Below are 25,483 nucleotides of genomic sequence, written 5' to 3'. Positions count from 1 at the left end.
TCTGAAGCATGTCTGTGCTGGGAGCGACAAGGTGAGGAGAGGCAAGAGGGCTATGGACAGATGTCCCTCTATCCTTTACTGGATGCATTTATCTACCTGGGAGCTGACAGTCCCCCTCCTGCATAATCGTATCCTATTCTCAGGGAGCATATTCCCAGACTGGCTCTGCCTGCTGCCTTCCTGGAATAGGTGTGGAGTCCCCTAGAAGACTGACTCCCCGTAGCCTGCCCTCCCCCTGGAGCCCTGAGCTGTGCTGCTTTGGTCTTTTGGGCTAGTGGAGGGCGGGGTCCTAGGGCATTCTGAGAGTATGTTTCTAACACACACACACACACACACACACACACACACACACACACACACGGCCTCAGTGCACAGCCAGCTCAGGCGACAGGCCCCCCGCTCCTCTCTTTCCCAGTGTCCTTTCCCTCTCTCCCTTTCCTTCTTTCCCTGCACCTTCTGCACCTTGACATCGTGTCTGTCATGGGGTGTGTGCGGGGGTGCTTCTTCCTACCTCCATCCTTCTGACTATGCCTGCTACCCCCTTGATGGTCCTAGAGTTCCCCCTAGAACAAGACATTGTAGAGCTCCAAGCTTTCCTCTGTGTATTTTTGCCACAGTGGAAACTAGACCAACCAAGCTCATGCAGTACGCGGCTAAGTTGGAGTCCAGTTGGCAACCCAGCTTCTCCTCCTGTACTCTCTTCCCTCTACCTAGTTCAGGTCTACCTGCTGTATGCTATATTTCTTCCCCCCTATAACCTACAATTCCCCTGGCTGGTGCTGCATGCCCCTGCCCCAACCCAGCATTCCCCTGGCTACATATCCCCTCAGTGACACTCTTACCTGGTGCTGCATGCCCCTGCCCCACCCCAGCCTCCTCCAGTTTTATTTCAAGGACCTGCTCACAGACTATGAAGTAGCTCTCCTGGGGGACAGTGTTCAGTTTCCTGTTTCTGTCCTAACCCCAAGACTGTCAGAAGTCAAAACACACGATCATTTTGTCCCTTAAGAACAAGGGTCAAGGGGCTGAGCAGATGGCTTAGTTGGCAAAGTGCTTGCCTTGTAAGCATGAAGGCCCGAGTTCTAGCCCCAGTCCCCATCTACAAAGCCAGGTGTGGCACGTAGGTGTTTGTAATCCCAGTGATGGAGAGGCAGGCACAGGAGAACCCCTGGGGCTCAATGACCACTCCCCCTTAACTTATTTGGTGAATTCCAGGCCAGTGAGGGACCCTGCCTCAAAAGAAAAAGGTAGAGATAGTGCCTGAGGAAAGAACTCTGAGATTGACCTCTGACCTCCACACACTCACAGGCACACAATTGCATGCTCACTCTCCCAAATGCACACATGTGTGCACACAGAGAGAAAGAGGAGAAGCATTAACGCTGAACTAGAGCCAAGAGCCAGACCTGGGGAGATGCTTGTACACTTGCCGGTAGATAGAGAGAAGGGCTAGGACAGAAACAGGATACAGAACAGTGAGAAGCGACCCAGCCTATCAAAGTTGTAGTCATGGCAGTCTGGGCTTCCTTCCCCCCAGATCCGGACTCAGCTGGGCCAAAGCTGTCCTGGGAAGGATAAAGTCATTGGACCTACAAGCCGAAGCGGCTTCTCACACACTAGAGGTGTGGCCCTCTAGTGTCCCATCCTCTTCGTGCCCTTAGGCCAGCTGGAGGTGCTCATGGTTCTTGTGTGTGTGTATGTGTGTGTGTGTCTCCTAGGACCCTCCAGTGACCTCCCTCTGTGCATGTGTCCCGGATCTGGCAGCAGGGGTGACTTCCTTCCGGAAATCAGTGGCTGAGTTGTGATCTTGGCTCTGGCTCTAACCATCTGTGGGGACCTCTGGTTCCCCATAGAAAAGATGGATGGGATCGGGTGGACCAGCCACAGAACTCAGGATGTCCCCTGGGCTGACTGTGCTGTGATTCTAGGAAATGGCCTGGGATGGCTGCCCACAGTGGCAGCAAATCTGGGGACTCAATGAATCCTGGGTACCTGGAGGCAGCCAAAGGTCTCTAGGTCTACCTTTTCTGTCTCTAGAATCTAGAACTTTCGGATAAAGCTACCATGCTCGGGGCTGCCTTGTGGCTGCAGGGAACGCTGGCTACTTCAGATGTCGGAGCAGAGCTGTACCAAGCAGCTTCCCTGTTTCTATGACATCACATAGAAATGTGATGAGGCAGGCACAGGCTGCCACTGGGCTCTGCTGCCATTGCTATCTGATTAGAGTAGCCAGGGTGAGAAATCCTGATTCTCCACCCTGGCTACCACTAGGGCTCTGATGGAGGACATTAGTGTGTTCTGAGATGCTCACAGAACGCCATCAAGTCACCTGAGAGATGATGCCAATGACTGAGGGTGCCTGTTTAGAAGTTCCTTAGAGATGCAATGGGGAGATGGCAAGATCATAATAGGAAGCGTTTGGGTTCCACGAGGACCATCATTGGGCAAACCTGGCTGTTGCCCATAAGGGCATTTTAAAATTCAGATTCTCAAGCCACTGAGAGTTCTGTTTATTTGGGGGGAGGGGAGGTGGGGCCTGAATCCAGGGTCTCCCTCCCTCTGTCCTTACCTTGTTCCCTTCTCCTGGCTGGTTTTTGTTTTTGTTTTCCTTTTGATACAGGACCTCACTATGTAGCCCAGGGTGGACTCAAACTTCTTTCAGTTCTGTGTTAGCTTTCCAAGGGGAGGCTATCCAGATAGGGTATTTAGAGGATTTGCCAGGGGCTTCTATTGCTTTCTGAAGGCCATACCTCCTGTTTGCATGGCACTGCACATAGGCCAGGCTGCTTTATGAGTTGACTTCAGGACTATGTATATTGTGGTATATATATATATATATATATATATATATATATATATATATATATATATATATATATATATATGAAAAGGGTAATCAGGCATGATAATTCACATCTCTCATCCAAGCCTTTAGGAGGCAGAGGCAGGAGGATCTGGAATTCAAGGCCATCACCTAGTGAGTTCAAGACCAGCTGGGGCTACATAAGATCGGTTATCAAAAGATTTTTTTTTAAAAAAAAAAAATCAAAGGAAAAGAAAAATGTGTATAATTCACATAGCAAGTCTGTGATCTCATGGGGTTTGGTGCTGAGAACTGGTTTAAGTTAAATTTATTTTAGTAATTCACAAAATACTACAGATGGCATTCAGATGGGCAGATGAAGTCAAATCGGGCTGCTGCTGTTGTGGTGGAGCTGGGTGGGGACAGGGATGTCGGTGGGGGCTCCTTAGCCCTTTCAGGAGCCTGGGTTTTGTGGGTTAGTTCTAGGAGGTTCTGAGGTGGCAAGAGGGCCATTGCAGTAGTCCCTGTGGACTATGGTCTCCACTAATTTGGGAATTCAAGATATGGGATACTTTTTCTAGCCCCTCCCTCCCTGTCTTTAATGGGTTGTTAAAGTCCAAGGACCAAGGCTGCAGCTTGAAGAGAGTGTGTGGCCTAGCACGCCTAAGGCTCTGGGTTTGATTTCTAGTCTGCAAAAACAAATGCTGGTATGTGACACTGGCTGCCCGCCTTGCTTGCCCAGCCCTGTCATCAGTGAAGGCAGGGCAGGGGACCTACTACTGCCCCCCCCCCCCCAGTAACATAATTTTTCGTTCCTCCCTTTATATTTCCTCGATATTCTTAGGGAGCAGATGGCGATGGGAGGCAGGAAACAAATGATCTAGTATGTAATGACTGGGGCACAGCGGGAGCTGGAGAGACAGGTGGTTTTCCTCTGGCAGGCCTTCTCCTTCCTCAGCTTCAAGGGCAGATACAATGTTGCTACAGCCTTGAGCTATGGAAGCCCCTAAGTGTCGCAAAGGGACGGGGGGTGGGGTGGGGGTGGGGTGGGGGGGGGGTGGGGTGGGGTGGGGCAAGGGAGGGCAGAGGCAGAACCTTCCAGGAGAGAAACCAAGTCCCCACTGGCTTGGGAGTTATGTTGGAAGTTTCAGCTGAGATCCCAATAATTCACAAACATAGAAGGACCTGTTGTCCTGAGGCTGTCCTCTGGCATTTTACCAGGTGTGTGCTGGGAACTTCCAGGCACCTGCCTGTGTGTTGCTGAGGGGTTGGCCATCCATCTGGCTGGCTGAGGATGACAGTGGGCATCCTGAAAAGTGGGACCCTCGGAAAAGCGGTCCTGACACTTGTGACCACCACAGAGGGCAACCAAGGACACTAACAGCCATGCAGGCAGTAGACGATCCAGGAGGTTGCAGAAGGTTGCAGGCGCTCCCGTCAGACACCCACCGGCTTTCTGGGCAGCCTCCACAGAGTCTGTGTCAAGGTTGCCAGGCTAGAAGTCAAAGCTCTTGGGACTTGTGTTCCCCTCCCAGAGTTCTGTCCAGGGGCACCCAGCCTGCACTGCAACATATGGAGCCTTTTCTTTTTCTTCTTCTAAGTCACTGAAGTGTTCTGATTCCTAGGCTTTGCTTGGAGGTGCTGGGAGTAGGGACGGAGAGGGGAGGGCAGGGGAGAGGAGGGGAAAAACCCTTTCCACCTTACTGTTCCACCTTACTGGGCGGCAGCTGGAGAGTTGTTGTCGGCTGCTCTGCCTGCCTGCCGTTTGCTGGGAAAGGGAAAAATGTGGAAAATTTGGAGAAAGAAATTTCAGTCACTCACATAATGCTCCTTTCTCCCAAGGGTCTGGTAGCCCTGCCTGTCCCTCACCCCTTTGCTCTGGAGTGGTGGTGGGTGGGAGCGGGGTGGAGGTGGGGGCTGACTCTCCCCTTGTTTTCTGGAGTTTGGAGCTGCCCTTGGTTGGGGACTGGAAGGCTGGAGCCCAACCCCTGTGCTGGGGCAGGTTGAGCTAGGGTTGAGGTTGGGGCTGGGTTGGGACTCAGAGCAGGGCCCTGCTGGAGGGGAAGCCACCGTGATGTCATTCAAGAGCTGCATAGCTGCAGGATGATAAGTGAAACCCAGGGGACTCAGCTGGCTGGGATTACAGACAGAGTTTGATCCCACAGGCTTCCTACAAGCCAGAGTTAGCCTGAGCCGAGAGGGGGAGAGAGCGAGCTAGAGTGGAGAGAGGGAGGAGTGTGTGTGTGTGTGTGTGTGTGTGTGTGCAGGGCCAGTCAGCACTGGCTCCTCCCACCCCTGACAGTCCCAGGGAGCCTGAGGAGGACACTCAGCCTGAGAACTGTAGCCGGGCAGCCGGGCAGGAAATTACTTTAAACTTGAAGCAGAGGGGACAAATCAGAGTGTTCCCACAGCCTTTCTCGGCTCTGTGCATAGGGTAAGTACGGCTGTGCTGCTGTCCCTGTGTGTCTCCTGTGTAGCTCTTTGCTGGACCTGGGGTGGGGGCTTTCTGCCTGGAGCCTAGAGTCTCTCTGACCTCATACCAGGAGGGTATGCGACTGGGCAGAGCCACCTCTGAGTGCACTGTGTCCACCTTGCTTGCTGTCCCCTCCGGAGGCACGCTCTGGGACGTGATATGGCTGCAGCTTTTGGTGAAAGGTTAGCTGGGTGGAGGAGCATGGTGGATCTGAGTTGTCCGGTCTCTCTGGGAAATGGTTCATCTTGAGTCAAATGGAGCAGGCAGAGAGAATGCCGTAGGAACCCACCATAGGTGACTTGTGAAGTATTATTTGGGGGCGCTCCCCTATTTTTTAGATGAAACTGTGGGATTCCCCAGAGCTGACCCTAACGCTCTTTTTTCTTGGCTTTCTCCCCACTTTCATTGGCCAGACTCTTAGCCACTCTGCCTTTTCTCTGGCCAGGGCTCTCTGAGTGCCCAGGCAGCATCCTGGCCTGGCAGAAGACTTGGTAGCTATTTTTACCATCCTGAATGTGCCTGGACTATCTGGTGCTCAAATAGGCGAGGGTGGGGAGTGGGTGCGCCAGGCTCTGGTTATAGCACCAGGCTGGGGAGTCAGGTGCCAGGACCATTCCCTGGGACAAGACAGGAGGCATCTAGCCAGGGAAACTCACATTTGTCCTGTAACCCCGCCCGATGTGTCACTAGGGTAGGTCATTTGCATTCTACGGAGGGTCCCTGCTTAGTAGAATCTAAAATGAAGGTCACAGCCACCACCTCCCATTTCCTCCCTTCGGAGGGCATGGCATGAATCCAGTTGGGATGGTTTATGGGAACAGCACCTCAGGTCCTTCCTAAGGAAGGCCTGCAGACACATTTGTCACCATCACTGTACTAGACCCTCAAGGTACGATGTCATATATCATGCCTTAAAGTTCTTGGTTTCCTATTAGAGCTGGAGTGTCATCCTCCTCCTCTTCTTCCCATTGGGTACTGTTATTCCAGCCATCTTCACTGTGGACCATCATGGAGTCAGAAGCAGTGGACATGGAACCAGGTGTCAGTTTGACATGTCTTTCCTTGCTGAGTGACCTTCCACTCCCCTGAGCCTGTGAGCATCATCATCAGCCTATAAAGTAGGGGAGTGGGTGCCTGTGGGCCTCTCAGTTCTAAAAGCCTGAGGCTTTTTCAATGGCTCCCTTTGGCTCAGCTGACCTTGAGTCCCTCCGGGTCTGAATTCAGGTACCCCAGAGTTTAGAACAGTGGAGCTGGACGGGAGCTGAGGCTTTTTCTCTTCTTCCAAAGTTAACTTCTCTACTTTTATGGCCAGAAGTCCAGATGCTGTCTCTGGACTCTGGATCACCTACCTCCTCTTGGCCTTTCTTTTGCTTCAGCACCCAACCTTTCCTGGATTCATGAAGGTGGGTTTGTATGTGATGCCCATGAGGTTATTCACATAGAGGACAGCACTTTAACCTTTGGAGAGACCACAGCAACCAGTCTTGTCCTCTCTTACTTGTTTTCTATAAACATGAAGGTTTCAAATGCATGCTGTTCAGGGTGATAAAAAAGACAGGAGTCTCTTTTTGCCACATCAAGGCTCATATGTCCCCTACACACAGGAACCCAAAGCCCGAGCTTGTCTACATCACACCAATGGGCAGCTCTCTAAGTGGACCTAGATCCTCTGGCTGGTGCATGCAGTGCCTTCTTTTTCCTATTTTCCAGGCTGTGTCCTCTCTGTGGTTCCCTTCAGAGGTTTGGGTGTGGCCTTGCAACCTCTCATTCTGCTGGTCTTTAGACCCCAGAGGTTACTCATGTCTCTGTAGAAATTCCCAGAGTTCTCTACAGGCTGAGCTGACATCCTCCTAGATGGCTGCAAGTGAGAAGTACCCCAGGTAGAAGCCAGCCTGGCCACTGAGCCCAGGAGGTCCCTGCCACCCAGGCCAAGCCACCTCAGGAGCCCCTGGTGTTGTTGGGCCATAGGTAATGCTTCTCCTTGGCCTCACCCATCTCCTGTAGGTTGGCTAAAGCTGTTGGAATACTCTGGGTGGGAAGCTTCCAGATTCCCCCAAAGGCTTGCATCCTGTCACTGTGGCCTCCTCTTCTTCATGGAGCTTGGATTCTTCATATGAGTCCTGTGTCTTGGATACCCTAGAAGCAGCACCCCAACTTTTAGATGAGCATGTCTTAACTTGGGGCCCATTGATAGACTTTAAGTGCTCATTTATTCCCTAACCTATAGGCAAAATGCATGTACGTTTAAAAAAAAAAAGTTGTAGAATTTCATCAGATACCCTAAGATGTCCTTGGCCTAGGAAAGGGATTGTCCTCTGGCCTGGAGTGTGACTTGGGACGTCTACTAGTTAGGCTAGGCCTGAGTCAGTTCTCAAGCACTTGGTCTATGCTGTGAAACGGGAGGGATCCCTGCTTCATAAACACATCCACTGTGGTGATTTCAAGGAGGATCCTTTGCAGATGGCTTGATGTTCACCTAGAACCCCCTGATCTTCTACTGGGTTCTATGACAAAGACACTCGGCGATTGACAGAGTTATCCAAGTTTTGGGGGCTACTTAAATGTAAGGCAAGGAGGATTATGGGAGTGCCTGATATGTGTAGTAGGTTGTGTTCTCCACAGAGATACCCTATAGGGTTACATTGAACTCCAATGTATATAGATCCCATTCGTATAGATCACATGGTGTCTGGCACCATGTGGGGACCAGTGCTAGAGAGAGAAAAGCTAGAGGCTTCTCTCTGGGGGAAATACTCAGGTTCTTGGAGAAGGCAGGCACCATTGTCGGCAGTGGCCATGCAGTGTGTGGTGGCTTCACAGGGGCAGGGCAGTGGAAATGGGCTAACCCGAGGGAGACGCCAAAGAAGCTGCTGCTGGGTCTGAAGGAGGAGACCAAAGGGTCAGGAGCCTCAGGGACAGAGCGAGGAAGGGCCTTTGAGGATGAAGAACAGCAAGTGCCACACGCCAGAGAAGAGCACAGAAATAGCCCAGTAAGAATAGAGTGGAGGCTGGGTCGGGTGTTGAGGACAGCAAAAGAGGAGGATTTCAAAAGGCAGGCAGGGCCAGACGATAAAGGGTCTGGTGTGTCCATCAGGAGGGCCGGGCTTCACCCTCCGGTAAGGGAACTGCTGGAAAATGGAAAGCGGAGAATGGAGAGAGGAGAGAGTGTGCTTGGGTGTGCCAGGCCTTGCTCCAGGGGCTAAGCTCTTGAATGCTGCCACTCAGCAAACGTTTGAGTGAGCATCCAGACCCTCACATGCAGACTGGAGGCTGCTCCAAAGTGGCTTAAGTAGTTGATGCAAGCTGACGAGGCTCTTTTAAGGTAGGGGCTGTTTTTCTGAGTGAAGGGCGTGTCTGCTGTGGGGGGATGGAAAAGGCATAGTTTCCCTCCATTCAGATCCACATCTCTGTGGCCCTCCTGGTCACTACCAGTCCCTGCTGCTGCTTACCGCATGTTACTCATTCTAATGAGTAGCCTCGGCTCTACTAATCGTTAGCATCTCCATGGCTGGCCCAGAGTTTGTGGAGAAAGGTGGAACACAGCCCAAGCTTGCTTCCCAGCTGCCTTTTGGCCCAGCTTCTCACACCACCTTTAATCTATCTCCCAGTGTTAACTTTTCTTTCTTGAGACTCAATGTGTAGCCCAGGATAGCCCTAAACTCAACATCCTCCAGCCTCAGCTACCAGAGTGCTGGGATTTGAGCCTATACTCTCACACTGTGCCTCCCGTCTTACTTATAAGCAGCGCAGACTCCCCTCCACCAAACTCTATTTACCACTAAACGGCCAGTGTCCAGGGTGAGCCCAGTGCCTCTCCCACTTGGCACTGCATTGATTTCCTTGCCCGTCAGGTGGCCAATGCTGCTCTGGTAATGTTTTCCAATGAATCATTATTTGTTTGACATGGACCCAAAGGACTTTTTATCACTCAGGCCCCATCCTGAAACCGTTCACAAATCATTCACTCTTCCAAGCACCTGCTGGCTCCTCAGGTTGGGTTTCTCCTGTAGGGGAGTCCTCCTTACGAAGGGGGGTGATTTTCTCAAAGCCAGTCAGGCCAGGACCTCATACTTTCCAAGGCTGGGCTGTCTGTCTCGATGGCTCAACAAGCAATAGCTCCCTGTTGCACATTTGGATCCAAATCTCAGATCCCTAAGCTACAAATAGCATGTTTACAGTGCTGAGCCCAGCCCTAGCTGGGGCCTCCCAGTAAGAGTCCTTCAGACAGGCCCAGGGATCGGCATTCCTAATAATCCCTGGAAGAGTCCTTAGGAGCAGCAGAATTAGAAAACACTCCCCAAACACTAGTTTAGCTTTAGCATCCTTCACTCCCTTTCTCCTATTCTGTGCATCAGACAGATGCGCCTTACCCTGTCTTTATCCTGGCCTATGGTGGTACTGTCCTTAGTGCCTGGCATGCCTCCTCACAGGGTGCTGTTGGGGAGGGGAGCCTCAGCTTGTGGGTCCACATCCAAGTCAGCTGGGGATTTTCCTCAGATCCTTCCAAAACTATGACTCGCCCATCTGGATCCTGGCCTTGCAGGAGGAAGGGCCCCTTGGTGCATGCAACCAAGTCCAGCATCCAGGGCTGAGTCCCTCTCCCAGGAGCTGCTCGAATGAGCAAGGAGAGAGAGCCAGATGACATGACTTGAGTGAAGCCTTGATTCCACTGTGACTGTGAACTGGTCAGCTGCCTGGAGAAACGGACAGGGTACAGCCTGTGACAGCAGAGGCCGGCCAGCCTGCTCTGGAGCCTGGGGGCTTACTGCTCAGGACTGATGACAATCTGGGGCATCTGGTATTACTAATCTTTCTAGTTTGTTGTCACCTGACCAGGACCCATGAGCCTTCCCAGCTAGACCCTTCTCTGCCAAATCTCTTTGAGTCATGAACTCCTTCCTATTTCAGGTGGAGTTATTTGAAATGCTTGTGTTGGCATTGGAGGCTTAGATGAGCTGAGTCTGGTGACTCCTCAGTTAAGGAGCCTTAGTTCCCCTCCCCCAAGCCCTCACAGGTCCCTCTCATCTCCCTGCCATCGTTTTTTTTTTTTTTTTTTTTTTTTTTTTTTTTTTTTTTATCCCACCCCTACCCTCTGGTGTCTGCCTTTCTCTTTTGCCCTTCCTGCTTTGATGGATTGAAACCGGCCTTGTGTTCCGGCTTCTTGTGGTCCTGCTAAATAGGTTTTAATGTGACTGTGGTGGGAAGAGGGAGCCAGAGAGTGTGTGTCCTGGCATGGGGGCTGACAGCACTGACTTGGGTGTCCCTAAGAGGAGGAGGGAGGGTAAGAGTGCTCCACAGGTCGAGCAACTGCTTGCTGGACCATCAGCGAAGCCCTGCTGGGTAGCCTGCATGCCCTCGCCTTTGCCCTTGAAGGCAGAGGACCACTGGGGAAGGCCCAGTGGTAGCTGGAGGGTGGGGCCTGTTTGGCTAGCACTAGGCAGCCAGGAACAACTAGCTCCCTCCTGGAGAACAAGAGATGTTTGCATTTATTTATATTTAGCAAACAGTATTTAATTAAATAATTTACACCTCTTCGATTTTCTTCTGTAAGACTCAGTGGCTTGACAGTTGATCTTCCGGACATTGGAGCGAGCAATAGCCCATGTGAGATAAGTTCCATGGCAGAACAAGCTTAATATTGACATTTTTCAAAATCAATGAAGAGTGAGGCCTGGCTAGGAGGGGAAAGGAGCCAGGAGGGGCTGAGGGTGAGAGTCAGCCTGCGTGCTCCTGCCTGCCTTGGACTCTCCTTGTACAAACTCCTGGGTTTGGTCCAGATGTTCTCAGAATGGACCATCACCAGTGGCTCTCATGGCTGAGTGAAGTGGCTTCAGGGTAGGACAGGTGGGGCTGTGTAGAGGAATGCTGGCCTGAGGGACATGATGGCATCTGCTCCGTAGCCTCCATGGAGGGTCTGTAGCCGTCTAGGCTCACAGGACGGGAGGCAACTCTTCCTGCCCATGGGCCCAAGGGACCTAACCTCCAGAGACCACCTCAGAGATCCTTGTGAATGGTAGCTCTTTTAGTACTTGTCCCCTTTGGGTGCAGCCAGTAAACAGGGAGTCAGTTTTCAGAAAGACAGGGCCAGAGAGGGGCCAGAGAGGGAAGCCTCCTATCCTATGCTTCACCCCTCTGGAGACAAGGAAGACAGAGAGGCAGCTATACAGCGTTCAGTCTCCTTGAGGAATCTGAGCCAGGGTAGGCTGGTGGCATTCTCAGGCCATAGCTCTGGGAACCTGGGCTGTTGGGCAGAACTGCCCTATGTTGCTTAGGGGCCAGTTGCTTGTGTAGGTCCTAAAGCCTCCGTGGAAACCGGGGACAGAGTTGTAGGTCTGTGGACCTGCAGGGCATGTGTGGGAGGTTGGGCTGTGTCATCTAGCCAGCATCTCTGAGAACTCCCGAGTGACATGTGGTGGCCTGTGGCATGTGGGCCCTTGTGCACAGGAGCACTGATTGTGACATGCCTGTTTTGTGGTTGCCTGATCACTTGCTTTTGGCCATAAGCCTCTGTATGAAGGGTTGTTTTCAGTGGCTCTTATTTCTGGCCTGAGGGATAATTCTTGGGTATAGCAAGATCATTTGTATTTCTTGAAGTGTTTGTGGCTTTAAATTTAAATATTTATTTTGGATTATTCCTGATTTTTGTGTGTTCATTTCCCACCCCCTCCCTCCCTCTCTCCCTCCCTCTCTCCCTCCCTTCTCTGGGTTTAAGTAAGTAATGTAAGAAAATAGTTGCGGAATCCTGATTTTATGCTTGTTAAAGTAAATTAGTTCTCACCGAGAGCCTGGCTTTAACAGGTACCACATATTTTTAATAAATTCTTTTGCTATCTTTGCCTCTGTTTCTCCATCTTTTCCCGGAGGCACAATCCTTCTTGAGTCACAGGACTTGCAGCACTGCACGTGTGCCTACCGACAGATCTCACACATGGGGATGGGTTCTGCACTCTAGCAGAGCCTGGCGTTTGGACATGTATGTAGAACCCACTTCCCCACTGCGCTTCTCTGCCTTCCGTGAGCACCTAGTGTGGGCACATCTCCTCCTGACTGACTTCCATGAATGTGTGTTTCTCAGGACTCTTGTGTCTGGCTTTGTGTATGACTGGGGGATCCTGGCTGGAGTTAGTACAGCTTTTGGGAGGCGTCCTTCCCTCTGCCACCTAGGGTCTGGACTGGAAAGTCAGAAGGAGGCATGTGGGGGCGGGGGTGGGGTGGGAGGGCTGGAGCTGGGCTGTTGACTCCTTAGGGTGTGAAGTCATTGAACTGCCTGGGCAGGGGCGGGGCAGCCCTTGTTTCTGAGTCAGCCCTCTGGCCCCAAGCCGCTCAACGCTCACTTTTTCCTTTAGGAGAAAGTGTTATCCTTGGGGGTTCCCCAGGACTGTCTGCAGACAAAAGGGCACCCCTAAGACTTCATAAGGAAGATGCTTCCACTACTGCTCTGGCCTAGCCCTAGCGCCTCCCCTGCCCTACTCTGCAGGGACAGACTTTTCCTGTTTGGCATGAGTACTGCTGGAGCCCTAAAGTCCAGTCTTCCCATTCAGGGAGCTGCAGGGAGCTGAAGGCTTATTTTGGGGGTGGGGTGGGGGGAGCTCCTCAATCCCGTTCTGACTCTTCTTCCTTTCCTTAGGGGCCTAGATGTTCTGCATTAAGCCTGCTGGTAATGGACTAGACTAGGGGGTCCACAAGGATAGAACCGTGCTCTGGGGGAAATATGGAGAAACTTTTGGAAATGTGACAGTGGGCGGGAAGAATGGCATTGTCTGAGCCGTTCTGGCAAATTCTTTGTGTTGAGCTAAACTGTGGAAGGCGAGGGACAGTTTGTCTTAGCCTAACTGTGACACCCCCCCCCAGCCCAACACTGAGCATGGGTGGATCCTGCCCAGTTCCCTACAACCCCTGGCACTCTCCAGATCCTCTTGTCCATGCCCTACATGTCTTCCTGCCATCCTCCAGGTCTCTCCTTGGCTCCCTGCTTGTAGGTTATCTTCAGGGGAGGTCTGAGTCTCCATACTTAAACCTTCCATGTGCTTCTATTTGAAGAAATGCCTCATCTCCTGGCTTCGCCGCCTCTAGTCCAGAGCAGGAATCCTGGAATGAGAGTAGAGGAAGCTTCCTGATATGGGTACTGTAGGGGTTGAGCAGGCTCAGGAGGTCCCCTCTCAGTAATGAATGGTGCTCATGGTAACAGAAGTCTTGCTGCCCACTAGCTCATGTCTTACTGTGATACCAGAGCAGGACATTAACTCATTCAGCTGGAAGTGCATTGAGTTCAGTGACTAGGGCCTGGGCTGTCTTACACAACTCAACATAATTCCATTACTATCTCCATCTTATTTCGTGTGTGTGTGTGTGTGTGTGTGTGTGTGTGTGTGTGTGTACATGTGTGTGCATGTGCATGTGGAGACCAATGGTCAACATCAAGTGTCTCTTTCTCAATCTCTCTCTACCTTATGATTTGAAACAGAGTCTCACTAGACCAGTGTAGCTTGCCTATTCAATTTGGCTGACCCAGGGATTTATCTCTCTCTGGCTTTTTAAATTTTTATTTTTTTTTATTTGAGTGCTGAGGATTGAACTCGGCTCCCCATTCTTGGGCAGTGAATGCTTTACCCATCTCCCTAGCCCTCTCACCCTCAGATTTAAAAAGAAGGTTGCTAAGGCCCATGCAGTAATTTGTGCCTCTCTGGCTTGGAAGCTGGGCACTGGCCTGGGTCCAGTCTGGTCAGTCTTAGGCTCTACCTTGCTTGAAGCTGAGTGCAGGTGAGGGCTCTCCCCACAAACTTGGGCACGGTGCTGGTGTACTTCCCCTTTGCCATCCACAGGGTGGTGAGAAGAGGTTTGGAGTTCAGAGGGTGGGGGGAGGGGTCTTTTAGTTTCTTTTGGAGAATATGAGCGACGACTGTTCCTGCCTTTTGCTGACATGTGCTTCCTGCTGTCTCCCTTGCTGTCCCCTGCAGAAGTGGTGGGACACACCCAAGGGCCGCTGGATGGTAGCCTGTATGCTAAAGTGAAGAAGAAGGATTCCCTGAACGGCAGTTCAGCGCCTGTCACTACTGCACGGCCTGCCCTGTCAGCCACTCCCAACCATGTGGAGCACACGCTGTCTGTGAGCAGTGACTCCGGCAACTCCACAGCCTCCACTAAGACAGACAAGACAGATGAGCCAGTCCCTGGGGCTGCCACTGCCCCTGCTGCCCTGAGTCCTCAGGAGAAGAAAGAACTGGATCGCCTACTAAGTGGCTTTGGTGTAGATAGAGAGAAGCAAGGTGCCATGTACCGGGCTCAGCAACTCAGATCCCACCCAGGCGGAGGTCCGACTGTGTCCTCCCCTGGCCGCCACATTGTCCCAGCCCAGGTTCATGTCAACGGTGGGGCTCTGGCATCTGAGCGGGAGACGGACATTCTGGATGATGAGCTGCCCACCCAGGATGGGCAGAGTGGAGGCAGCATGGGAACGCTGTCTTCCCTGGATGGGCTTACCAACACCAGCGAAGGTGGCTACCCAGAGACCCTGTCCCAACTGACCAATGGTCTCGACAAACCCTACTCCACAGAACCTATGCTCAATGGTGGAGGCTACCCCTATGAGGCTGCCAACCGGGTGCTACCTCTCCACAGTAGCCACTCGGCCCCCATTCGACCCTCCTACTCTGCTCAGGAGGGTTTAGCTGGCTATCAGCGTGAGGGACCCCACACAGCCTGGTCACAGCAAGTGACCAGCGCCCACTATGGCTGTGACCCCAGTGGTCTATTCCGATCCCAGTCCTTTCCAGATGTGGAGCCCCAGCTGCCCCAAGCTCCGACCCGTGGGGGCAGCAGCCGAGAGGCTGTACAGAGGGGTCTGAATTCATGGCAGCAGCAGCAGCCCCACCCGCCTCCCCGCCAGCAGGAGAGATCCCCACTGCAGAGTCTTGCCCGCAGCAAGCCTAGCCCCCAGCTGTCAGCAGAGACCCCCATACCTGCTCTCCCAGAGTTCCCAAGGGCAGCGTCCCAGCAGGAGATCGAGCAGTCCATTGAAGCCCTCAATATGTTGATGCTGGACCTGGAGCCAGCCTCAGCGGCTGCCCCTCTTCATAAGTCTCAGAGTGTCCCTGGGGCCTGGCCAGGGGCTTCCCCACTCTCTTCTCAGCCCCTCTTGGGGTCTTCCCGCCAGTCCCACCCACTGACCCAATCCCGATCTGGCTATATCCCCAGCGGGCATTCCCTGGGAACCCCGGAGCTGGTTTCTTCTGGCAGGTCTTATTCACCTTATGATTATCAGCTGCATCCAGCTGGATCCAACCAGAGTTTCCGTCCAAAAAGTCCAGCCTCTTCCACCTTCCTTTCAAGCCCTCAAAGCTCTGTGGGGCCTCAGGAGCCCCCGGCCTCTCTTCCTGGTCTCATCGCTCAGCCTCAGCTCCCACCAAAGGAAACTACTTCAGATCCCTCTCGAACTCCAGAGGAAGAGCCGCTGAACCTGGAAGGGCTGGTAGCCCATCGGGTAGCAGGTAACAGCTCTGCAGACCTGGGGAACCTCTCCCTATTTCCCATCCCCTCCCCTGTTTGGTCTCTGTTGTCTACTGGGGGAGAGTAAGAGATGAGCACAGCAGAGGCTAGGGGCCTTGGACAACAATGTTTCAGCCTGGGGAGGTATTGGGAATGTGTACCCAGCCATCCCTCCTGTAGAGATCATTTATTACACACCAAGCCAGGCATTGGGACTCAGTATCTCTCCATATCCCGGGGACTTTGCAGTTTGGGTCAGGTAATAGGTTCACAGATGGTTTTAACAGAGAGCATATTACGCAGTAACAGCAGAGCCAAGGTCCCAGTACAAAGCTTACCACCTAAGTCAACCAGAGGTGGCTTTCTGTAGGCAGTGACTTGGGGGGTAGACATTTTAAGCAGAAAGGAGACTCTGCCACTGCTAAAATATTCACTGTCCCCAAAGTTCAGAGTCTTGGGACGGTTGTAGAGAGGTAGGGGGTGATGTTAGGTGTTATTTCCCTTTAAGCCCTTCCCAGGAGGCCTGTGAGGGTCTCTGAAACACTGGGGCTCTGCCTGATGTTCACCATGATGGGGTCTTCAGGAGTCTTGACCTTGGTAAGACTAAGGTCTTCCTTGCTCAGGTGTTCTGTAAGTCCTTATTAAGTCCTACTCTGTATGGGTGACTCCAGAGAGAGAGAGAGAGATCTGTAGAGGAACCCGCTGAGGGGAAAGGCCAGGAAAGAACCAGTCAGGGGAACATGGTCTGGGGCCGTGTCGGGAAGGACAACTGTGAGAAACCCACAGCTCCAGTTTGTGATGCTTCTGCTCACAGCCAGAGTGGATAGGAAATCCTGCACCTGACAAAATGGTTGCCTTGGTTGTGAAGGGCAAACTCGGGCAGGGTGGCCCAGAGACTGCGTTGGTGAGGTGAGTCTTGTGTGCAGCCTGTCTGCTGACAGGGTGGGGTGTCTTGAGGAAGAAGAGGAAGCCAGGCATCTGCCTCTGTCCTCAGCTCCTTTTCCTAAATTTAGGGGCAGCTGAGTCACCGTGCCAGCTGCAAGGCAGGAGGAGCCACCCTCCCTGGAAAGGAGGTTGGTTTGAGGACACAGTTCAGCAAACCAGTTGCTTTTGGGTTGGGCCCAAGGTTGGGCATGGGGGTGGAGACACCCTCCTCCCCAACTTCAGCATGAAGAACCCGCTCCTCTCTGACAGCTTTCAGTGGGCCATAGAGGAAGTATTTATACCATAAAAAGTGGCCGTTGGGGGCCTTGACTCCGTGGAGAGCTGTTTTTTCCAGACTGGTAGCTTTGGTTTACTGGGGTCTCACAGCCTGAGACCTGTAGCTCTGTGACTCTGGGGCAAAAGACTCAGTGTGGTGGTCCAGATGGGGCATATGACTTAGGCTACCTACCCTCTTGCTCACTCTGTCAGCTGGAACTGTCTCCGACCAGCTTTTACTTCAGAGAGAGGAAGGCCATCCCAGGTCCCCAATGTGTCATCCTCCCAGTGTTTATACAGCAGTGGCAGGCTCTGAAGGACCCCAGTGTAATGATGAGCAGGTCCAGGGGACTTCTGGATAGAAGGGGCAGGATGGATTTGCTACCTCTTCTGGAACCCTGCCCTATATCTTGCTAATGGCCTTGGAGGAGGGCCATCTTGGAGTGGGTCTCTATTCAGGCTCTCTCTCCTCCAGCTTCTGAAAGTTTCACTGCCCACTTCTGCATTCCAGAGTCACTCAGGTGTTGGCTGCCGTGAAATCACCAGGAGGAGGAAGAATATGGTTGGCACCATGTCTCTGTTCCCTTACCTTGTTACCAATTTCCATCAACTATGAGTGACTCGGCCAGGAAATAAGTGGGGCTGCACAAAGGAGGCAGTTTTATCTGGTCACCAAGGCTATACAATTCCCCCTTTGGTCCATGCCCTGTAGGAACAGATTTCTTGTGCTGGAAGGGTCTGCTTTCACAGTGTCCTGAGCATCCTTTTAGTGGCTCTTCATTGCTTATGGTAAACATCTGGAAGATGTTGGGTGCTTATCAGATGGCCCTGGTAGTGAAGTCCTGGGTTAGAGTACCAACTTCAGGCATGGATGAGACTAGATGATGCGATGGATACTAAGGGAGCAAAACCAATGGCTTATGGATGGACCAATCAATGCGAATGAGGTGTATTTGGGATGTGTGTACAGGCAGTAGTTCTCAGCCTGTTGGTTGTGGGATTGAATGAGCCTTTCACAGGGTTGCATATCAGATATCTTGCATATCAGAAGATATTTACATTACAATTTGTAACAGTAGCAAAATTATAGTTAGGAAGTAGCAATGAAAATAATCTTATGATTGGGGGGGGGTCACCACAACATGAGGATTAAAGGATTGCAGCATTTGAAAGGTTGAGAACCACTGGTCTATGGCTTTGTGAACAGAAAAGTTCAGACCCCAGAAAGAACCAATGTGTAGAACATTCTGGGAGCCAGAGTGAATAGACTTCCAGCACACTGCTGCTCTCTGCTTCTTTTACATTCTGCTGCAAGGAGCTGAATCGTGAGAATCCGTTGAGTTACCTAGGAAGCTCAGATCGGAAGAGCCTCCCTAAGGCCATGACCTTGACCTGGTTTCTCCTGTCCCATCTTCATTCTGCTCCTTGGCTGGTCTCCATGCCCCAGTACTGTGTCCTGATTCATTGCTTGTGGATCCAGCCACCCCTCCTGTCTTTCCATGTTAAGCTCTCAGAATGTAGTAGCAGTTTCTTTAACTAGAAACCTGTCGGGCAAACAAAATAAAGATAGTCATCCGCTGTCACCACTGTCATCTGACATTGGATTGGATGTTCCAGCCAGGGCAGTCAGATGGAAAAAAGGAAATAAGGATCTGAGGTGTGTGTGTGTGTGTGGGGGGGTGTTCTATCCAAGTGAGGTATCTCATGCTACTGACTCTGTGATTGGTTGGATCTATATCGGTTGCCTCCAGAGGTGGAGATTTCAGCGCATATTAGAAGACAGATGACTATCTTATCCTTAAGAATTAAGGTTTAGGAGAGAGCTAGAATTTTAGGATGGAATTGTCTGTCATAAGCTTAGTGGTGAGTGCTTGCCTAGCAAGCACAAGGCTCTGGGTTTGGCCCTCAACTCTTGGGGGAAAAATGAATTATGGAAACAAGTCTATGAGAGAGAAATAGAGAGATGATTCCTGTCTAGAGGTGTTGGGAGATGTTGGTGGCCAGTGGAGTATGGTATACAGTTCAGCCATGATTAGTGTAGTTTTGAAAGTGAGTGAGTTTTCTGGGTAGAGTGACTGGCTTCACAGTAGGGCGGAAGGCAGGCTGGCAGAATGGTGTGTGGCTACAGAACAGGAAGGGCAGCTGCCAGCCTGTCTCAAGATGGTCTTAAATTTCAAACGGAGATACTTGGATGTGTTGAGCACGATGTAAGACATCATGAGGTAGTTTAGTCTGGAGAACGATCAGTGGTCAGAGCAGTAGTTCTGGAGATGTGTCTGGTGTGACCCAGCAGGAAGGCAGCAAATCAGGAGTGACTTTGGTCTGGAAGATGTTGGGTGCTTATCAGATAGCCCTGGTAGTGAAGTCCTGGGTTAGAGTATCAACTTCAGGCATGGATGAGACTAGATGGTGCGATGGATACTAAGGGAGCAAAACCAATGGCTTACGGATGGACCAATGCGAATGGGGTGTATTTGGGATGTGTATTCAGGCAGTAGTTCTCAGCCTGTTGGTTGTGGGATTGAATGAGCCTTTCACAGGGTTGCATATCAGATATCTTGCATATCAGAAGATATTTACATTACAATTTGTAACAGTAGCAAAATTATAGTTAGGAAGTAGCAATGAAAATAATCTTATGGTGGGGGGGGGTCACCACAACATGAGGATTAAAGGATTGCAGCATTTGAAAGGTTGAGAACCACTGGTCTATGGCTTTGTGAACAGAAAAGTTCAGACCCCTTCACGCAGGGCGAGAGAGAAGAGGCTGATGTGACAAGAAGTGATCGCGGGATTCAATTTGAGATGAGGGAGGCTCTCCAGGTAGAGCTGCATGGTTTGAAAGGCTGTAGATTCCAGAATCTTCGCAAAGGCGGAGGTTAATGCTGTGAACTTAGAGGAGGTCTGTATGATGGGCATGGAGAGAGAGAGAACTCAGGAAAGGGGCCTCAAGGGAAGCGAAGGCGTAGCAGCATCTAAGTATGAGTGCTCAGGGTGGTGACAGGAGCCTAGTGCAGTGTGTCTTTCAAAGTCAAGATGGGAAAGGAGAGAGGGTGAGGGTGAGATCATGGGGTGGGGGTGGGGAGAGAAACCCATCCAGGCTGGCCAATTAGGTAGACTGGGGATTTTCAAAGGCATATTTTCAGTTGAGTGCTGGTGACAGAAGCCAGACTGTGAGTGATTGGGAGGGGGTGGAAGACGAGTGAAGACAGCTCGGCAGCTACTCTTTGGAGTGGTTTTATGATAAAGGGGGATGCAGGGGTTGTTGAAGTGTGGAGCAAGGCATCGGAAGCTGTGTGTAATGGTCGGCGTCCTGAGAATGTTTTTAGGTAGAGATGGAGGGGAGCTGAAGGTGGGTGTAGGCAGAGGAAGAGATAAGAGAGAAAGAAAGAGTTGCACAGGAGAGGGGCCTGGGAGCGCAGTGAGCACTCGGGCTCATCTAAAAGTCTGGATACTTTGTTATAAAACCAAGGAGGGTGGAGAAAAATGGGGTGGAAACCTGGCATCAATCGTTAGGGCTTGAGTTGAGAAACGGCTTTTATAGTTCATTCTGCATTTCAGGGCTGAGATCAAGGCCTATGCAGTTCATCCTTCAACGGGAGCTTTAATCTGGGCTGATTGGTAGTCTAGGATCTTGAAAAATATTGACAACAAATAAAACCTTTACCCTCATAGCGGAGTGGACCACTAAAGAATTATAACATTTTGGGTGGAAGGTTTAATGCCTTAGAGATGAAGCAGAGGGGTGCCAGAGGGAAGAGGAAGATGGGCAGGAGCTTGGGATGGCCAGGGAAGACTTCCCTGGACAGCGAAGGGCTGTGTTATCCAGAGCAGCCTATGTAAAGCCCCCACAGCATAAGTGTGTTTCCAGTGGCTACATAGCAGAGTGGCCCTCATGAGCTCTTAGAAGTAATGGAAATGAAGTGAGCTTAAATTTGCTCTAAGAACTTGGAGTTTTCATGTGTGTGTGTGTTCTGAGAAGCCTTAGAAAGGATTTGATCCAAACCGTGACATCACCTTGCTTCTTCTAAAAGGATCTGTGTGGCCAAGATGGGAGGAGGGAGGCCTTTTCAGAGATGGCTGCTATTGATCAGCGCGGAAGCACGAAGATGGGAGGAAAATGGTAGCCTGTTTGAGAGGTTCAGCTGGGAAGATTTACAAACCAGCTAGATGTGGAACGTAAAAGGGAAAGAAAAGAACAAAGGCAGGTCTTCATCCTGAACAGCTAAATAATAGAGGTGCTCCTGGGTGACGCGAGAACACGGGAGGAGCTGGCTTAGAGGGAATTCAATGTGAGGTGCCCAATGAGGCATCTGAGAAGGTCAGATTCTAATAGCCAGTGACTCAGGGAAGAGCTTAGAGCTTAGCAAGGCTGGGAGCAAGCAACCAGGTGTGGGCCAGACAGAACGTACATGGGAAGTAGCAGCCACTGGCACAGGCCATGAGATATAACGGCAGCTTGTTAGTTAGGACAGTGTGATGCAGAGGGCTTTCTACAGCATCCTGCAGGCTTATCCCATGGCCTCCACTAGTGGTACCCAGTGGCTTTGGGAGGGAGCTAAAAGAATGAGGGCTCCGGGGGAGAACATGGCTCAAGCTATTGTGATCCAGGTACAAAGAGCTGAGGGATGCAAGGGGCGTGACCTTGGGTCCCAGATTTGTAGGTTGTCCTGGGTGGGTGGCCTCGAGGGAAGGTGGGGCTTTTGGATGGCTAGCATGACTGACAGGAGTAATGGGACTCCAGGCCCCAGACTGTCTGCCACCTCCTCTCTCTACTGGGTTAGAAGGGAAAGCCACCTGCCCTTCAGAGGAGCAGAGGTCCTGAGACACCTTGTCTTCTTGTCTCCCTCCTTTCCCACCTCCCTCCAATGTGTGGCCCAATTCTAGAGTCAGAACAATGACTAACCCTGATTTTTTTTCTTTGTTTTTTTTTGTTGTTGTTCTGTTTCGTGTTGTTTAATGCCTTGTCCCCTTGCATTCTCAATGTGTTCTGTGTCCACCTGTCCCCTGTGCCATTGGTGGGTGCTCTTTCTGCCTGGTGCCTCCCCTCCCTGCCGGCTCCCCTGGGGGTATGGGTGGACAGTGTACAATGCCAGATTGCAGGGCCTGAGGCAGAGCAGCATCTCACGACCGTCTCTCCACCGGTGCCGATCTGCCTCCCTCTCTGGTGGGTTCCTCCGCATCTCCTCCTCCTGCTCCTCCTCTTCCTTCTCCTCCTCCTCCTCCTCTTCCTTCTCTTCCTTTTCCTCTTCCTCCTCCTCCTCTTTCTTTCCCCCCCCCTCCTCCTCCTCCTTCTCTGAAGCTCTGGGCCCTTGCTTTAGCTCCCAGCTTCTCTCCCATCCTTTTCCCATCAGATTCCTTCCAAACCTCGCCTCCTCCTTTCCTGCCTCCACTCCTCTCCTAGGTCCTCCCTCCCTTCTGCTTGGCAGAAGGCCTGATGCTTTTAGCTTAGCCTTGCCTGCTGAGCACAGGCTTGGAAGCAATTAGGGGACCTTTCAGATCCCCTAGTTAAAATGTTGGTCTTTCCAGTGAGGTGCCCACTGAGGGTCTCAGCTGCTTATCTTCAGCCACCCTAGATGGGATTGTTTGGGCCAAGACTCAGAAGGAGCCACTGCTACCCAATGCACCTCTGATGCTAGGATCATGGCCTGCACCCTGCCTGTGTCCATCTGTGACTTTGAATGAGTCTCTCAACTATTTAGAGACCACCCCCAGTCTGGAAAGCCCTGCCTTGTATATGCGGCATAGTGCTTCAACACGCTGTAGATGTGCTGGTCCTACATCAAGTTCCTGCTAGTTGATTCCAGGACTATGACCACTAGTGTCCCCAGCCTTGGAACATACAGGCTGCCTTTTCTGCTCATTTCTACCTCTGAAGGCCAGTGTCAGGGAGGAGACCATGTACCTAAGTTTCCCCAATGCCACAGCCTTAAGCAGTTCTAGGCAAAAGGGGCTCTCCACTCCTGATAGCAATGTAATGTCTGTCGCCCCATGGATCCTTCAGTACCAGTTGACAGATATTAGGAAGATGCTCTTTCATCTTGTCCCTCCCTCTCCTTTCTTCTCCCTCTGCCTTTTTCTTGGTCCAGCAGTGAGGAATGTAGTGTAGGCTGGGCCCGGGGTGTTTTCAGGTTCTGGGGCAGTGGACCTGTCCCAAGGGGAGCTGGCATGGCTTGCCTTAGAGCTGCTAGTGTGCTCTTGTGTGGCTTTCTAGTGCCCTGGCCCAGCAGGTGGCTTCCATCCTGGATCCTTACTTCTGGAGCCCTGGGCATGGAGCCGGATACCCAGTCCTACATCCGGAGCTGTGGAATCCAGTCTTTTGGAAATTGGAAGGCTGGAAAGAAGAGTTGGGTCTGTGGGGGTGGGGGTGGCCTTTGTTGATGACCCATGGTGATGCTGGGTGTATATCCGTGTGACTCTCTGAAAGAGTGGCAGTGCTTTGTCAAAGTGTTGGAGAGGGTGCGTGTATTTGTATGTGTATAGCTCCATATCTATCTCTAAATAGAGATACACAACCATGTGCATATTATCTAGTCTAAGACACTTTGGGCAGAGAACTGTTCCTCTAGTCATAGGGCTGTCTTGGGGACAGTGAGGGCAGGGGCTGACCGTATACTGCTCCTAGGTGTGTGGCAACTCTCAGGATATGATGACCACCTGTCTTAATAAGGCAGTGGGGAAGATCCAGTGCCAGCCCCACATAAAATAGCTCTTAGAGGACAACACAGATCTGACTGTGGAGCATTCTGAGCTGAAAGGCCACCTCCTTACCATTGGAGCGTCCCACTTCTCAGTTCTCAGCAGCCTGGTGGGGAGAACCTTCCAGAATCCTTTGTTGGCTTTGCTTTTCCTCCTTAGCTTCCCCTGTTCCTAAGATCTGCTGTAGGGAAAGTTAGGGACCAACCGGATCACTTGTTCTGTGGCCCTTCTTGTGGGGCTAAGATATACACTCTGTCTCTGTGTCTGTCTGTCTCTCTGCATTTGTCACTCTGTCTCTCTGTCTCTCTGTCTCTGTCTCTCTCTCTCTCTGTCTCTCTCTCTCTGTCTCTCTTTCTCTCTCTCTGTGTGTGTGTGTCTGTGTGTGCTTCTGTTTGTATTCATGTGGTAAACAAAGACTTCGAGAGAAAGAAAGCCAGGAGACAGAGAAAGTTCTCCGTGAAGACCTGCATATGGAGCAAGCCTCCTTTTGATATTCAGTCAGTTTTGGGGATGTGAGAAGGCTGTTTTCTCTGTGTCTCTCTGTCTCCATGCCTTTCTCTCTGTCTTTCTGCTTCTTCCCTGCCTCTCTCTGGGTCTCTATTTTTGTCTCTCTGGGTCTCTCTGTCTCTCTCTTCTCTCTCTTTCTCTGACCCTGGTTGTCAGCTGGTATCCAGAGTCACCAATTGGCTGAGAAACAATGAGGCTCTCTTCTCTCCCCTTTACTGTGTCAGGCTCCCTCTCATAGAAAGAGACTAAAGAGAGGGACCATAGCTCTCCAAGCACTCTGGGTTAACGATGGGCTTGCCAAAGGGGACAACAGTGAGCCACTGTGTTCCAAGACTGTGCATGCCCTGACTGACTGCTGGTGACATGGACCACTCTCTGAGAATGATCAGCCTTGTGGGAGTGGAATGTGGGGATCTTTCCTTTTTTCAAGGGGAAACTTTGTCTTGCACTCCCCTCACACTTTGGAGCTCACTTGGTCCACCCCACTGCCTCAGGTCAGAGCATGCTTCCATGTGCCATCTTGGCAGGAGCTGAAAAAAATTCAACTATACTTGCTACCTGACTACCCCTACTGGTGACCCACCACACCACAGGCTAGGTCCTTATTCTAGAATTGCCTTCTATGAACCTGGGCTTGGAGGCAGTGCCAGAAAAGGATAAGTGAGAGTGTTCTGTCCCCTCACTCCAGGGGAGGGGTGACTCTAGCGGAAACAGACCTTTTCAAAAGCTAGCACAGCACCCCCAAACAAGGAAGTGACTGCTCTTGAAAAAGCAGAGAGGTTGCCAGAGACTGTGGTGGTGGCAGTTGGGTGAGCGGTACCCCTGGAACCAAAGGCAATTCTTACATGTTTCCTTCCGCCTTGGGTCTGAACTCAGCCCCGTACCTCCAGAGCTTTTGTCCAGCTGCTCCTTTGTCACAACATTATTAGAGAAGCAATGGCTGTGTCTGATTCTCTCTAATGTTTCTGCCAGGAATAAACCGAGAAGGAGGGCCAGGGGTGGCCCATGCTTCCCAGAGGCCTGAGCTGGGCAGGGTCTGGTAGAGGGAAGAAGAATGGGATTGAAGCCAGAGGCTGCTAGAGTTCTGGGAGCTTAGTGTTGCTGGCAGAGTCTGGTGTGGCTCCAGCTGTCCAGAGCCACCCCCTCTCTTTACTCTCTGTTGATGTCCCCAGCAGCCCCTTCTCAGGACTGATACACCCTCTATTTTTCTTTTTTGAAAATCAGGGCATTCTGAGGGTAGGGGCTTATTTGCTTTGAGCAGAGAAAGTTTGGGACAGACAGGATGAAGTCTGTCTTGGTTTCCACTGTGCAAGTAG

General features: G+C 51.5%; 1 protein-coding gene across 10 annotated transcripts in view; it reads left to right on the top strand.

The window, feature by feature from the left end:
• Positions 1-25,483, top strand: part of Tns1 (tensin 1) — a 218,521-nt gene that overhangs the window by 159,209 nt on the left and 33,829 nt on the right. For all 10 annotated transcript variants that reach the window (XM_031367908.1, XM_031367905.1, XM_031367910.1 and 7 more), the window contains one exon: positions 14,234-15,763. In XM_031367908.1, coding sequence (XP_031223768.1) covers positions 14,234-15,763 — 1,530 coding nt within the window. The remainder of the gene's footprint in view (positions 1-14,233; positions 15,764-25,483) is intronic.

Source organism: Mastomys coucha, unplaced genomic scaffold (assembly GCF_008632895.1).
Source record: "Mastomys coucha isolate ucsf_1 unplaced genomic scaffold, UCSF_Mcou_1 pScaffold14, whole genome shotgun sequence".
Taxonomy (NCBI): Eukaryota; Metazoa; Chordata; class Mammalia; order Rodentia; family Muridae; genus Mastomys; species Mastomys coucha.
The sequence above is the reverse complement of the archived record's forward strand: the minus strand, read 5'-3'. Positions and strand labels throughout refer to the sequence as shown.